This window comes from Aspergillus homomorphus, assembly GCF_003184865.1.
Source record: "Aspergillus homomorphus CBS 101889 unplaced genomic scaffold BO97scaffold_72, whole genome shotgun sequence".
Lineage (NCBI taxonomy): Eukaryota > Fungi > Ascomycota > Eurotiomycetes > Eurotiales > Aspergillaceae > Aspergillus > Aspergillus homomorphus.
This window is the reverse complement of record NW_020291958.1, coordinates 43,163-58,280: the sequence shown is the minus strand read 5'-3', so window position 1 is coordinate 58,280 and position 15,118 is coordinate 43,163. Positions and strand designations below refer to the sequence as shown.

At 52.1% G+C, this 15,118-nt stretch overlaps 4 protein-coding genes across 4 annotated transcripts; all 4 read left to right on the top strand.

Moving 5' to 3' along the window:
* Positions 1-53: 53 nt before the first annotated feature.
* On the top strand, positions 54-6,118 carry BO97DRAFT_481464 (nucleoporin; the record flags this gene model as incomplete). The annotated part of the gene is made up of 5 exons (XM_025700820.1): positions 54-72; positions 301-376; positions 441-1,377; positions 1,432-4,539; positions 4,601-6,118. The coding sequence occupies 5 exons, from the start codon at positions 54-56 to the stop codon at positions 5,963-5,965; spliced, it is 5,505 nt and encodes a 1,834-aa protein (XP_025546331.1). The 3' UTR covers positions 5,966-6,118.
* A 1,555-nt stretch (positions 6,119-7,673) lies between these two features.
* On the top strand, positions 7,674-10,092 carry BO97DRAFT_464540 (acyl--CoA ligase; the record flags this gene model as incomplete). Its single annotated transcript, XM_025699496.1, has 4 exons — positions 7,674-8,776; positions 8,847-9,135; positions 9,280-9,383; positions 9,453-10,092. The coding sequence occupies 4 exons, from the start codon at positions 7,674-7,676 to the stop codon at positions 9,676-9,678; spliced, it is 1,722 nt and encodes a 573-aa protein (XP_025546330.1). The 3' UTR covers positions 9,679-10,092.
* Positions 10,093-11,251: 1,159 nt separating this feature from the next.
* On the top strand, positions 11,252-12,570 carry BO97DRAFT_409196 (uncharacterized protein). The gene is made up of 2 exons (XM_025696010.1): positions 11,252-11,510; positions 11,568-12,570. Exon 2 carries the CDS (start codon positions 11,647-11,649, stop codon positions 12,349-12,351), a length of 705 nt encoding a protein of 234 aa, XP_025546329.1. The 5' UTR covers positions 11,252-11,510; positions 11,568-11,646; the 3' UTR covers positions 12,352-12,570.
* Positions 12,571-13,222: 652 nt separating this feature from the next.
* Positions 13,223-14,840, top strand: BO97DRAFT_409195 (uncharacterized protein). Its single transcript, XM_025696009.1, has 2 exons — positions 13,223-13,418; positions 13,588-14,840. The coding sequence occupies exons 1-2, from the start codon at positions 13,263-13,265 to the stop codon at positions 14,647-14,649; spliced, it is 1,218 nt and encodes a 405-aa protein (XP_025546328.1). The 5' UTR covers positions 13,223-13,262; the 3' UTR covers positions 14,650-14,840.
* The last annotated feature ends 278 nt before the right edge of the window (positions 14,841-15,118 follow it).

The window sequence follows — 15,118 nt, the reverse complement described above, 5'->3', positions numbered from 1 at the left end:
GCGAGGTGAGTGGATCAGGGTGCCATCCAGATTCGGATTAGTGTATTCAAACAATGCAAATCAAGCCAGCTAGTACAAAATCTCTCTCACCGCCTAGCACTAGACCCAGATAGGCAGTCATTGTTGACCTCAGGCTAAACTCCGTTCGGATTGAATAATATTCTGGAGATTCCCGCCTTGAGCTGGTGAGCTCTGTATTCGTCCCTCTCCGCTGCTGCCCACCTCCGTGTCTCTCTCTCTGACTCGGTCGGACGGCGTCTTCTTTTCATCGCCTGTTTGAATTCTATAATGATATAATAGTTCCGCCAATGGCTCCCCTCCCGGAAGCCTTCTTCCCGTCCCTGGACAAGTGCTTCTCCGGGGACGTCCAGCTTCTGTACGCGCCATTGATAGTAACACATTTGATCGACAACATACACTAACCTCGTTGGTGATTCTAGGTCTTGGAAGAGAGCCTTCCTATACACATGCAATCACGCGAGTGCAGGAGATGATGCGGAGAAACTACATGCCTTCCTGTCGCATCCCGACAGCATCCAGATTCTCTCGAATTGCCAGAACGGGTTCCCGCCTCCATCGGCCAAATCTAAGACGGAATTCGAATCCAAAACAGCTGCCATCCATGTCGAGACCAATGCGCAATCTTCATACGACCTCAAGGAGATCAAAGCGGACGCTCTTTGGCTGAGCGAGAAAGCTGGGATCGATGAAATCAGCGCGCTTCGGATTACCGTGTTGGAATGGCAAAATCGACCTGCGACACGCCTCTTAACTCGCTTCGCTGGGGAGGAAACAACAAGTCTGCAAAGTGCAACAGGGGTCGATAACCTGCGCGCATCCCTCGCGGGTCCTGCTCTTGCCGAAGTTCTCAATCGCAAAATCCTGGTGAACGATGATTCCGTCGACTTTCTTTCCGAAAAAAGTAGACGCCTAAGGTTACGCAACCTCTATCTCTCCGAACGCAGCCATGTCATCAAGGTATCTCGCAAACTCTTGGGCTTTTTCCATCTCGGCACACTTGACCCCGCTCCCACCCAGCAATCATCGAGCAAGCAAAGTGATTTGTGCAGATTGGGCGCCCAAGTCTTCGATGGCAAACTCAAAGAAGGGAAATGGCACACATTTAGCGAAAGCTGTATCGAAGCGGTCCGCAGTCGACTGAAGTCTCTGACAGAAGATGGCGGGTGGCTAAGTGTCACTGAGAGCAATCAGCAAGTTGAAGATTTGTGGGCGACAACCCTCGTCGAAGAAATCCTGCACATTGTGCAGATACTATTTTTGCAACTACAGGCCTCTGAAGAGATACCCTCCGCTAGTCTTGTGCTCTCTTGGCTCAAGCTGATGGTTGAGCATAGCTTCCTCGAGCCACTTGTAATTGTAAGTTATTGGCTGTCTACCCTTAGCGAGTGAACATATACTGACTCATTGAAGCCATGCCAGGATCCCTTGGAAGTATTAGTGCCACTTCAGGGCTTTGTTTCCTTGACCACAATCGCGTTCTTGAAACTTCAGCTGTCGGTCCCTGCTATCATCAATAAAACCTTTGTTAAGGGCAAAAGCCTTGCATCCTCCAAAACTCCTTACTACCTGTGCAAGGAGGAGATTGGTCAGATCCATGAAATGTTCTTGTCTGCAGGCCTTGAATGTAAGACTGCTAATCCGGGCGCATTTGCATGGGGTATGATATTACACACTATGCGGGAGCTCGCGCTTAATGACAGAGAGACACGCGAGCTAGAGCAATTCCACAGCGCTGTCGATTCCTTTCAGTCGAATACACCAGACTCAAACGCTGGCCGATCATCCGAGTCTTCGCTTTATGAGGAGTTGCTTGAGCGCACACGGTCACCCAATTACACCATCGATGAGTCAATTGCCGTCTTGACCTCAGACGTAATGAAGGAGGTTGTCTTCGATACAATCGTTGCATTAGCAACTAAAGTTGAACCGACATCTGCGGTCGACGATCAATTAACGGCCAATTGGATCCGAGTGGTGTTGCTGGACTTCCTTCGGGCCGCAGTGGTGTACTTGGACTATTCTCCAGAGATTCTCGAAGCTGTCTTAGCGATCCTCAACGGGCCTGCAACAGAGCCTCAATGGCTTTCCGACTCGCAAATGCCACTTTCAACGGATCCACGACTCCGGTTCGTCAAGGAAGATATCCTGATGGATAGCATCTTCCGGATCGCACGCTCGCGATTCCCCTATGAAACAGTACCTTTCTTGAAACTATGCCGCGCTCTAGTCAGCAAAGATCTAGTCGATGAAGAAGGCCTTCCATTTATTGTCGCAGAGCTGGAGAATATGGGGTCATTTACCCAAATCGTGCCTCATGATTTCTACGGCTACCAAACGGTGAGAGAAGATGAAAACGCGAACTTTGTCTCTCTCGTTGAGCCACTGCCGATGGTCTCGTCCGCGCCGCGGAGACTGATTGGCAGCCGTGACATGGGCAATGCGTTGGTTGTCACAGCCTCGTCCCAGATTCCATCGACAGCAGTCGGCCAGATTGTCTCCGAGTCGAGGCCTGCAGTCATTGCGTGGCAGCATCAATATTCCTGCTTGAGCTACCTTGGAAGTTGGCTAGAAGGATGGAACGAGCAAGGAGGTTTCGCAGCAGGCTATGGAGAGGAGTCTGTCGCGGATTCCATCGGACTACTTGCTGACCTTCTGGTAGCTGCTAAGGATGCACAGGCACAAAATCGGGACGGATCTGGCGCCAAGCGTATTCTAGAGTTGGCTAGTGACGGCCTATCCCATCAAGGCGACATCATATCCTTAATTTTCGATATCTTTGAACGAAACCTTCCACTTGTTGGCTCACGAACTGGCTTGGATGCTGTACTAGAGAGTACGATCGCCTGTCTGCGGTTTATTCATGCTCTGTTAGAGGTTCTGCCGGGCAGAGTTTGGCCATTCCTTTCTCGCAGTGGCCTGCTTGGCACAGATGGAAAGGGTGGTGTTATGACAACTATTATCTCTGCTGCGGAGGTAACATCAGGAAATTACCCTTTCCTCTTGGGCTGTGTGCGGTTGTTCGATGCTGCCGTCGAGGACGCAGCCTCTCGCGCAGTTTTGAGACGGAGTCCGAATGGCGTTAATGGAAAGATGATGAATGCCTCAGACTGGACCGCAGGCGTTCCTTCACATATGATGCGAGGCATCCTACTAAACTTTGTGCGGGCCATGGTCGACGCCTACAACAGCAATGGGAATTGGAGATTTAATGCCATCGAGCAAAGGTTCGAGGTAAACACGTCGCTTGCCAGGACATTTGAACGAATAATCTATTACGCATACGGAACGAATGAGGATGAGAAATTGGACATGAAGGCTACAGGTGTCCTCTCATCTTCCGCAACATTCTTATTAGAGGTGATGCGTCCCGAGTCGACCGATGACTTGCCCTTTAATTCTATCCTACGCCTAATTCTTGATGGTCTCCAAACTCCTTCGACATTGTATCTCCGTTATTTGGCCCTTGTTCAAAAACAGGTTCTCGCGACATTGGAGCTTTCGGCCCGGCTGTTGCAGGCAGCACGGTGCCTAGGCCTTCCCCCTTCGCTTCTGGAAGAACAGCTCTTCAAGGCTAGTCCAGCGCTTGTGAAGTTGTACGCTTCGGATGATGTCTATCGATTCCCGATCATCTCGATCTTGGAGATCCTCATATCTGGCGCCGCTTCTGACTCTGCCAAGGAACCACCATCTCTGGTCGGTCACCTGGGTCCTGAATCAGTCTGTCTCTTCCTCGACGTTCTGTCTCAATTCGACAAGCCACTCAACGACCAGCGCCTCCAGTTGGTGATCTGGCATTTTCTGTCTACTATCATAAGCAAGCGTCAACCGTGGCTTGCCGTCTACATTCTAACGGGAACGTCGCCGCGTCAATCACTGAAGAAGGACGACAAGCAGAAGGGGCTTGCCATGAGAGGGACTCCTTTTTTGCAGATTGCTCTCGACACACTTGCGAAGATAGAGCAGACCGATCTTCAAGTAGCCCTCTCACAACTGGTATTTGTTTCTCACGCGCAGGAACACTGGCCATGGGCGACTCCCGAGCTGAAGAAACACCCGCAATTCTTTACCAGCATCGTCAGCTATGTCTCCAAGTTGAAAATCTCGTCTCTATCAGCGGTAGACCAGATCTTTGCTACTCGGATAGCGGCCGTGGTTGCAGATCTTTGTGGCGTGTATCTGCATGCAGCGAAGGATATGCAAGACAAGGGCTTTTACAAGACTATGATTCCCCTTGTTTCTTGGTTCTCGAAGGATGCGGTGGATGTGTCTGGTTACAATGCGTCTCTACATGTGAATCTCAGGAAAAACTTCGAGATGCGGTACCCTGGGTGCAAGCTCGCCGACTTCAAGAGATCCCCGCTGCAGTCTCGCACGCTTGGACGTGGATACTACTATGACATTGAACTAGGCCAGAAACTTCTCTCATACGACTTTGCCTGGACAGGGACTCGGAACCAAGGGTTCGCCGAAGAATTTCAGCGTGCCAACCTCAACTTGTCTTTGGTTGAGGCGCAAGTGGTATGTACTCCGTCTCTCTTAATCTTATCTTTGTTATATTCGTTAACCATGTCCTTTGTAGGCTCTCCTTTACAGCTGGAAGTTCTTTGCCATCGAGCATTGCGAAGACTTCATGGCAGATCGTGAAGTCCAGAAGTCGATGGCTCTGGTCGTGCAGAGCTGTCTGGAAGCCAATACCCGAACTGTTCCTCAGGAAGCTATCTTCGAACGCATCCAGCAAACCCGAGCAGAATTTGCGCAAGCCCTGCTCCAACGCCTGGTTACGATTGGTGCTAAAGGAGCTGAGGTCTTCGGTCTTCTCAAGGTCGTATGGGATGCATTGCGATCCCGCCGCGCTTCTTACGAAGAAGCTATTATCAACGACGACACGGACTATTACCGCCTACTATTGAATGTTCTTTTCCTTGCGCTTCAGTTCCATCTCGATTCGCCTTCGCGAACCGCCCCGGAGACTCTGACAAAGAAAGCGGAGGTGTCCTCCGATCTTGGAGTCGTGGTGGAGATTGTCAAGGTTGTGGTTGCGCAAGGCTTCAAGTCCTTAGTCACCTATCTTCATGAGCAACCTGACAAATGTACGCCCAAAGACTTTGCTCTTCTTACTGCGATCCTGCAAAGTGCATTGCAGGTCAAAAATGTTGATCGCTTATTTGAGCATATCGTCTACCACATTGCCGATAATGACACAGCGCGACTTGCAACTTCCTTATTCTCCTGGGCCGATCAACGGACTGTGGCTGGCGACCCCGTGTACGGCGAGCTGAGCATGTCCTTCCTCGTTAAGCTGTCCACCATCCCGATGCTGGCAGAGCATCTAGCTGTCGAGACCGTCCTGGCGCGTATTTCTACTAGCCGACTTACGGCCTTCATGCGCCAGAGTAAGGGCTTCGGACCGTTCGACCCAGTTCCGCGACTCTATTCAATCTGGACGGGCGGCATTCTCCCTCTGTGTCTGAATCTCCTCTACCATGTTATGCGCACCGCGCCGGAGGTGGCCGGGTTCCTCAACCAATTCGAAGGTCAACTGACTCGCTCAGCCGAATCATTCGCTGCCGGCCGCACCGTCAGCGTTTCCGGGGTTGCTTCCACGCGGCGACTTACTCTCAGCATGGTCTCCGAAGCGTACTCCCTCGCGCTGATCTCGTTCATACTGACCCGGTTCCGCGAAGCCGGCGCCAGTATCGGAGTCGACGCCCAGGCAATCCAGCCACTGAAGTGGGACAAGACACAAGTCAAGGACGACATCGAGGAGCTCCTCGAGCGCAAGCAGAGTCTGCGGGCACGTATCGTGGCCACCAGCGACAAGGAGCTAGAGTTGGCGCGTCAGAAGCCGGTCGATGCTGCCTCGGGAGCTGAAAACCGGTTGGAGGAGAAGATAATCAGTGAGTTAAAGGCCACGCTGATTACCCTTGGCGGCGATGAGGCGTGAGGTTCGAGTTCCAGGTGTGCAAGAAACGGTGTTTAGAATCCAACTAGACAGATTCGCTCTATCACTTGAGCGGGTGATTTATATTTGTGTATGGTCTTTTATTATTTCCATCCGATGAGCGAACTCAGGGGGGTACTACGACTATTTTTTCAGAGAATTTAGCATAACGTTGGTCTTATTTCTTTCTTTTAACACTGTTGTTGCTGCCAGTTGGTGAATGCTAGTAAATCGGGCAGTAGTGTATGTGCAGTACCTGTCCATGGTCCAGCTTCTTCCTTGTACTTTCATCTGTGAATGCGTCGCAAATATCCACCACAACTGAATCCAAATGTTTACTCACCTGTAACTTGTAACTACAGTAGCCAGCCTATTATCAAACCCAATGCCGATCCCCCGCAACACCAGCCTATGCCCCCTTCCCCTCCCCAATCAATCAGTCAATCAATCAATCAATCAATCAATCAATCACACCATACCATACCATCTACCGGGTCCATCCCGGCCCGCCCCCCTCCTCTTCCCTTGGGAAACACCCATCCAAACCTCGGTCACCGAGTGATTGGTAACCGTAACCGAACAACCGACACGAGAAAATGCGGGGAGGGAAGACCGGCAACTTACTCCAGAGGTGGGAGCGGGGTGTGGAAGCGCGGAAAAACGAAACGCGGGCCTGCACTGACTGGACTGCACTGCACCACTCACTTCATTCCCCAATCAATCCATCCGAAGCAAATGCCTCTTCCTCTTTTTTTTTTTTCCATCAGCCCGGTTGCCACTGCAGGTGCAGGTGCAGTGCAGTGCCCTCCAACTGCATCCACATATCGGATAGCTGGCTTGCTAGTAACCCAATCCAACCCATTAGCCCAAGTTTGTACTGTACATACGGTACTCGGTTTGAGATTCTCGGATTATGTATCCACCCTTGTCTGTCTGACAAGGGACTACGTCAAGCGTCGGGAATACCCCGGCTTATTGTCTAGAGTTTATATTGTAGGAAGGTTGGTAGGTAGGTAGTTGGTGTGCACCACACAGACACAGATAGACACACCGCTGCATCTGCATTCGCATAAGGGAAACCAAACCCAACAGGCTTTTTCTCATCCGGGAAATGCTCGTATACGTAGGCATGTAGATGCCAGTTAATTAGTTAGCACCGCAGATAGGTTCATGCATGATTCGTGTTGTATTGGGCTTGCATTATGGAGGTCTGGGCGGACATCGAGGATTGACTGGGTGACTGACATACATTTAAAAAGCGATGGGGGGTGGGAGGGTTGATGGGTTTTATTCCTATTCACTTGTGGAATCCTTATTCTTCCTTGGGGGCGGACTGTACTTATTATCTATCGCCTTATTTCCCCATCTTTCTTCAACGATTGGGGTACTGTACATACATCCTAAGTACTGGTTGGAGTCAACCTGTTTTGCTCGGATATTCGGATGACTTGCTATTGCCCGCGCTGCTTCCAGTGATACTTCAGCGAACCAACCAACCAGCCGACGAACGAGATCTATACATCTCTTGATTTGCAGTGCCAGAATACAGCCAGGAATGAATTAATCGCCTAACAAGCATCCTTCCTCATCAATCTACCCAGCTGAACTTATTTCCATCTCTCCACCCGCTCCTCAAATGCGATACACTTGACCTATCCTCCCCCCTCCCCTATTAACTTCCTCGAGGAAACATCAAAGAACTCCCGCCAAAATGCCCTTCCAGTCTCGCTGGACCATCGACATCCCCAACTGCCACCTCGCGACCCTCCTCTTCACCTCGCCTACCCACCCACTCTCCCAGACTCGTCCCTGTTTCCTCGACGCCGCCAGGCCCGATACCCACTACTTCACGGAGCACGCCTTCCGTCTCTGGAGCCAGCGGTTCGCCGCGGGCCTCCGGAGAGCCGGGCTGCAGCGCGGGGATCGCGTGCTCCTGTTCTCCGGGAATGATCTGTTCTTCCCCGTCGTGTTCATGGGGATCATCATGGCTGGGGGCATCTTCACCGGGGCCAACCCGACGTTCGTGGCACGGGAGTTGGAGTACCAGCTCCGGGATTCGGAGGCGACGTTCTTGATCTGTGCGATGGGGAGTTTGGCTACTGGGGTGCAGGCGGCCAGGGGGGCGGGGTTGGGGTTGGACCGGGTGTTTGTTTTTGATAATGCGGTGTTCGAGCAATATGGCGCTGATCAAGGCACTGACCGGATACACAAGAAGCACGAGGAAGGGCTCCGAGGGTGTCGCTACTGGGGGGAGTTGATCGCGTCCGCCGAGGAGGGGAGTCGCTTCGTGTGGGAAGATCTAATGACGCCGGGAGCGGCCGATACACGGACGCTGGCGCTGAATTACTCGAGCGGTACCACCGGAAGACCCAAGGGGGTCGAGATCACGCACAAGAACTACGTCGCCAATTTGTTGCAGTATAACTTCCTCTTCTACCTGTACCCGGACTGGGTGGAACGGGTGGCGCGCGCGCGTTGGCTGTGTTTCCTGCCCATGTATCATGCCATGGCGCAGAATATCTTCATTGCCGCGGCGTTGCGGCGCGGCGTGCCCGTCTACATCATGCCCAAGTTTGACATGCTGACGATGCTGGAGTATACCGAGAAGTTTCGCATCACGGATTACATTATCGTGCCGCCCGTGGTGGTGGCATTGGCGAAACACCCTGCTGTCCGCAGCGGCCAGTATGATTTGAGCAGCGTGGAGGGAGTCTTCAGCGGTGCGGCACCCTTGGGTGCGGAGGTCTGCGAGCAGGTTGAGAAGCTTTGGGCACCGGGTCAAATCAAGGTCCGCCAAGGATGGGGGATGACTGAGTGAGTTCTGCTTTTGTCATGTTAGATATGAACCAGCAGCTAACAGAAGTCCTCGTCGGTCTCGCCGTAGGACGACGTGTTCACTGTTAGGCTGGGATCCCAGAATGCAGCCTCACCCAGCATCGGTGGGAGAGCTGAACGCCAATTGTGAAGCCAAAATCATGGCCGACGATGACAAGACAGAGTTGGGACCAAATCAGCGCGGCGAGCTGTGGGTGCGGGGCCAGAACATCATGAAAGGCTACTGGAAGAACCCAGGAGCGACCAAAGAAGCCAAAACAGAAGACGGTTGGCTGAAGACAGGCGATATTGCCTTTGTGAACGATCAAGGCCTTTTCCATGTGGTAGACCGGAAAAAGGTAAGCTAGTGAAACGACCTTCATGCTCGCCACTTGCTGCGGATTTCAGAATAGCGGATACGCCGTTCCTGCATGTCTTGTCGCCTCCTTCCTCTCTCTCTCTCTCTCACTTTTTTGCCATGCTGACAAACACATTTGTTCCAGGAATTAATCAAAGTCAAAGGAAATCAGGTCGCGCCAGCTGAACTGGAGGCGATATTGCTAGACCATCCTGCAGTGGCCGATGCCGCCGTCATTGGCGTTCCCCTGTGAGTGCGCGAAAGATCGTGGTGGCAGCAATAGAGAAGTAAAACACTAATGCGACCAGCAACAAATAGGAACGACGACGAGCGTCCTCGAGCATATATCGTACTGAATTCCGGGCAAACCGCCACCAAAAAGGACATACTGTCATTCATGGACGGTAAAGTATCGCCGTTCAAGCGTATCACGGGAGGAGTAGTGTTCATTGATGCAATTCCCAAAAATCCCTCAGGTAAGATCCTGAGAAAGATGCTTCGCGAGCGTGCCAATGCGGAGATACAGCCGACTGCTAGACTATAGATTATCTTTTCAGTATCCCAAGATCTTCCCAACTCATACCCACATAAAAGCTGTACATGCGTCGAGATTAAGAGCTCATAGGCTAGCGAAATTGGCTATCAGAGGCGGTGATTTACCTGAATATGTGCGGTCGGTTTCCTCGAGGCTATACCATAAACTTGGGCAATTTTCGTAGAAAGAAAGAGACCCCATCGCGCTGTACCCGGCAGACAGCAATATTGCGGCATCATCCACGAGGTTCTAGAATGCAAGCTGGCAATATGATAGCCTAAGCAATAGGAAGTGATGGGAAGGAGAAAGCAGCATACGTTGGTCCAACCCATAAGACAATGCGAGTACCAGTTAAGGCCACCCAGTGGGGGTGAACGACCGATCGATCGACGGCATGCATTTCGATCAGTGCGAATGTTATTGGCTGTATCTTGCGAGCTTGCATTCGGCGATATGGACTAGGCATCATCTAGATCTGGCGTGGAATATGTGCCTGCAGAAGCAATCCCCGTGAATGGTTGGGCGCCACAGGGATCGACCAAGTCACCGCGGCATTGAGGCGGCGCAGGAGCCTCATCTCACCAAGGCAGGGAACCCAAAGCGATGTGCATTGACACCGTGGTCAGTGGCATGCAAAAAGGAGGGGTCAAGTTTTGACAATCAAGTTGATTAATCAATGGCCTGGTTGATACCCCGTGAAGTCAAATTCGCTGACGTGCAAGTAGTGTTGATGATGGCGAGCTGACGACTAGTAAAGGAGTCTCGACCTCCACCAGGTTCCAACAACTTTTTAGCTGCATATAATTAGCTTAAGACCTAGAACGGGATCTGCGGCAAAAGTTGATCGGTAGGCAGGGCGCAGCTGAGAGAGACGACGAAACAATGAAAGGACCCTTGAAATGCCAAGCCATCGAAAGGCAGGAAAGGCGAGCAAAGAAGCGATGAGAAAGAAGGAGATCACGAGATGGCGCATCATGGACACAAGTGAAGGTTAACCAGACCGTAACTTTGCCGGGTCCATCGCGGCGCCATCGACAGGGGCAATGCGAATCGCAAGTCAGCCAAATTCAACCATCGTGTTGGGCCTCTTTTGCTCGGCTTGATTTCTGCAAATTCCCACCCTCCTAGATATTGCTAGTGATCGAACCTCACACGGTCCAGGCGGCCTTATGGCGTTGTGACTGGGCCGCACTCTCCCCTTAAGAGTTAGCGGGTCTCCTAGCCGATGGCACAGAGTGGTGGCGCTTCCGCTGGGCAGCTGAACCTGCCTTGCTTCAGGACCTCCATCCCGACCTTTTTAGCTTCTTTGGTCCTATGATCGGGATGCATCTGTAGTCGGAGGTCATTCTCGTCGATTGCGATCGTTGCATAAGCTCTCGTGGCTGATTATGGCACAGCTGGAGTGGGAGGGGCTTCCCCTCCTCTATCATAACCCATTCGAGTAGCAAGTGAGCTTTAGTGAATCCAACTGTTATTCTATCAGATATGTTTCTAGTCTCTGCGCAGTGGAGTCCTCATTTTTCCGAGGACATATAATTAAAGAGGCGTGTTTCGTGCCATGGGCTGCCCTAAGGACCGGTGTTATTGCTTTTGATTCGGTCTATGTTGGTTGCGCCATGGTCTGGTCTCGATTATAAAAACCATCCGATATCTGCCAGGACTGATATTGTTCCGTGCATACGGCTCTTTTGCTCATTCATGTTCACTCCTGGTTCATTTGAATACCACTCTCTTTCTCGACCCAACCTCATTTGTCTCTCCGCGGTTGCCCGTCAGGAGTGTACAGAGGCAACTCCTCCGGCAAACAAACCAACGTGATACTGTAATTTAACCGAGTATTTGTGCTACAGAGACTTTTCCCAGGGTTTATTGAATCAACTTACTTACTAAGTGTCCAGATTGGTATCCCGTACAGCTTGACGAGCAGCTGGAATCCGATTGGCTGCCGCAGGGAACTATAAAGCCCAAGTCCCTGCAATGAGGTGCGAGAATGTCAAGACGGCAATCCCGAAGAACATCCAGATAGTGTCGCTTGGATTCGTCTATTCTGCTGCCTGTATCGTTTGCGTTCTACTGCTCCTGCAACGCATCCGACGTCGCCGGCTCGGGTTCGCACCGTCAAAGAGGCGAATGGATCCGCTGTCATCTTCGCTAGAGAAAGGTGGTGGCGAAGTACCACCCGGTGCAGTGGGCCAAGGCTACAGCGTAACCTACCTGCAAGATCCTATTTCCGACAGCGTTGGCGCTTTGCCTTCAGCTTGCGATGTTCTGCAGCCCCTGTCGCACTTGTCTCAATTGCCATCGAGTGGTTATCTGGCCGCTGTGCTGGCCCGAGAGCGGAGTTCCTGGATGCAACAGACGTATCCACCGGAGAAACCTGCTCTACAGACTTCCGGGGACGCCGACATGGAAGCCACTGTCATCTCTTCTGTCTGTCAAGATAATCTCGGTGGCTTGTCTTCGGAGCGCTTGAGTGGTGGCAGTATGATTCCGAAAGCTCCACAGCGGACGGGTTCATCCCCGGTTGGGTGGCGTACCGAAAGCCAGGAACCGCCGCTCAGTGTTGCGGAGTCTAGCGGACCTCATCCAAGTCGAAAATCCGGTCACGCAGTCCAGTACATGCAAGAAGCGAATGAGGAGGGAGTGCGGACCTGGAGACGTGTGGTGGTGGAGTACAGCTGATTATCGTGTGGTTTCCATCGTTTTGGTTTGGTTCGAGGCTGTTCTTGTCCTCCATTCTGTATTGCTTCGATTTTCTGTTTGCTTCGTGATGGCAATGTCTCCATCTGGGATTAGTTCGAGGCGCGTACCAGAAGGGCGGCCTCGAAAATGGGCGGTCCTGTCTTTTCTTCGTTTGACAAGGGAGTTTTAGTTAGTGGCTGACAATGATTAATGACTGAATGATAATCTTGAATGTTTGTCGAGGAAGGAAGGTGAGAGTCGACGTATTTGCATGACATCAGGTCTACATTAGCTTCCCCTACAATCAACACTCTTGTGGTGCGCTGATCTCGGGGAAGGTCTGGAGCTGTACAACCTGAAATTCTGCACTGAGTCGCTTAGTGAAGCCCTCGATGTATTGCTACTTGGAGCCGCCTTGTACTACAAAAAGCAGTCGTAAGAAAGACCCGTGACCTAGGTACTGACGGCTTTCAAAGGATGCTCAGTTCTCTCTAATGTCTATCGTATCTTTCATCCTGCCTCGAGTTTAAAGTGACAAAGCATCACAGATTAAACCTTTAAACCTACAAACAGTATACGAAATCACAGCAATAACTCCGTGTCCGCCAAGCAACATGAAACGAGATATATTGAAAATCATGCATAATTCTCGACCGGAGACGCCATCTACGAGTACTATCTCAAACTGGAAGCAAACAGAAAGATTCATGCTTGTAGCAACTACTGATGAGATACTCTGGAATATATATGTCCCGAAGTAGATTAGCGCATTTATCTCAGGCTGTCTCCCCTTGCTGAGTCATCCAAGCTCTCCTCCGAACCACAATATGGCACATCCGTCGGGCATCCAGCTCACTGATCTCCGAATTCCCAGAATCAACGGACAAGAAGAGCGTAACGGACCGACGAAGATGACGCTCACGACCTACGACACGTCGGACTCCTCCAACCTCGCCGCCCTGAACCTGTCACGCCTGCTGGCACGGTTAGAGTACAACCTCCTCTCCTCCGCGGCGGACTTGAGGCCACTCCGACGATCAGATCATCAGCGCAAGAGAGTAGGGGCGGTATGTGCATCCTTTTGAATCCCTTTCTCTTAGTATAGCGCCATTACATTTCTCCACTCGATCTGGAGTCTCAAATGCTACCCGGATGCGCAACAGCTTCATGTCCCACATCCACGTCACAACCCTCCACTATCTATCGCCGAAACACCGCAGCTGACATCTCCCCAAGAACATAGACTACGCCCGCACCACCCTCCAGAACCTCGAACGCACCCTGCCTCAAATAAAGCCTCTCGACCGCCGACAAAGCCTCCAAAGCGACCTTGCGCAGCAACGACTCGTCCTCAACCGCCTCCAGGACGTCCTAGACCAGCTCACCGCCGAAGCGGAGACCAGCCGGAGAAGAAAGCAACACCAACCCGTCGCATTCAGCAACAGCCCCGCAGCCCACGACGAAGCAACCGAAGATGATTCGGACTCGGACTCCGATCCCCTCGACGGGGACGACCTCCTCGGAACCCCGGACGAAGGCAGCACGACCGATGAAGTTGCCGACGAAGACACGCGCGACGCCGTCCCGGATGACCTCAACGACGATAACACGGCGATAACAAGCCAAGATGACGAACAACACCAACCACAGCCGCAATCACCACAGCCATCACTACCATCAACCTCAACCCCATCCGCGACGCAGCACACGCCGACAACCAAAGAGAAAGATTCAGATTCGCCATTACCGACGACAGCAGCGACGGCAACAACCCAACCCCCACTCCCACCCCAGCCACAATCAACAACCACCGTTCCGCAAACCACCTCGACCCTCCGCAACCGATCCAACGCAGCACCCACCTCCACCACCGCAAAACCACTAACAGCAACGGGATCTTCCCTTCACCACCACCATGCACCCCAGCATCCCTCAACATCTACATCATTCACCACCCCACCCACGAATCCCCACTCAACAGAGGAAGCCCTCGTCTCCGACCGCGCAGAGCAAGAGGACCTCACGAGCTCGCTCCTCTCGCTGGCCTCGCAGCTGAAATCCTCCTCGCAAGCCTTCCACGCCTCCCTTGACGCAGAGAAATCGGTGCTGGCGCGCGCGGCCGACGGGCTCGACCGCACAACGGGTAACATGGAGGCGGCGGAGCGGCGTATGGGGATGCTGCGCCGCATGACCGAGGGGAAGGGCTGGTGGGGCCGGATGATGCTGTATGCCTGGATCTTCGGGCTGTGGATCGTGGCCATCCTGATTGTCTTCGTAGGCCCGAAGTTGAGGTTTTAGGTCTTTCCCTCTCTCTCTCTCTCTCTCTCTCTCTCCCCGTCATTCATTCATTCATTCACCGGAGGCAAATCAACGCGTGGATGTTTTTGCATAGAATGGGGTTTTCTGATGCTATGTCTGAAGGGCCCTTAGCTTGAGGAAGGAGATCCTATTGCTCCCCGGAATGTTCTACACGTATACCAATGGATCCATCCCTGCCAGTATCTCGGAATCTCCTTAGACATCGAATCAGTGCACCCGGTCCTTGGTTTTGGAAAACTTGCATGTATTTCGTAAAGAGCGTCCTACACTACACAGCGCAGCAGAGGCGGTACTTTCGCAATCTTGCCCTCCTTGCACTGAACAACAACAACAAACCCCGCCATGGCACCATATAGAAGGCATGATGACCCGCATACCCTCACTATTCTCTCATGCTGCCAGCACCGATATTTTGTTTCCAGGGAACAACCAGACCAGATGGGAAAGC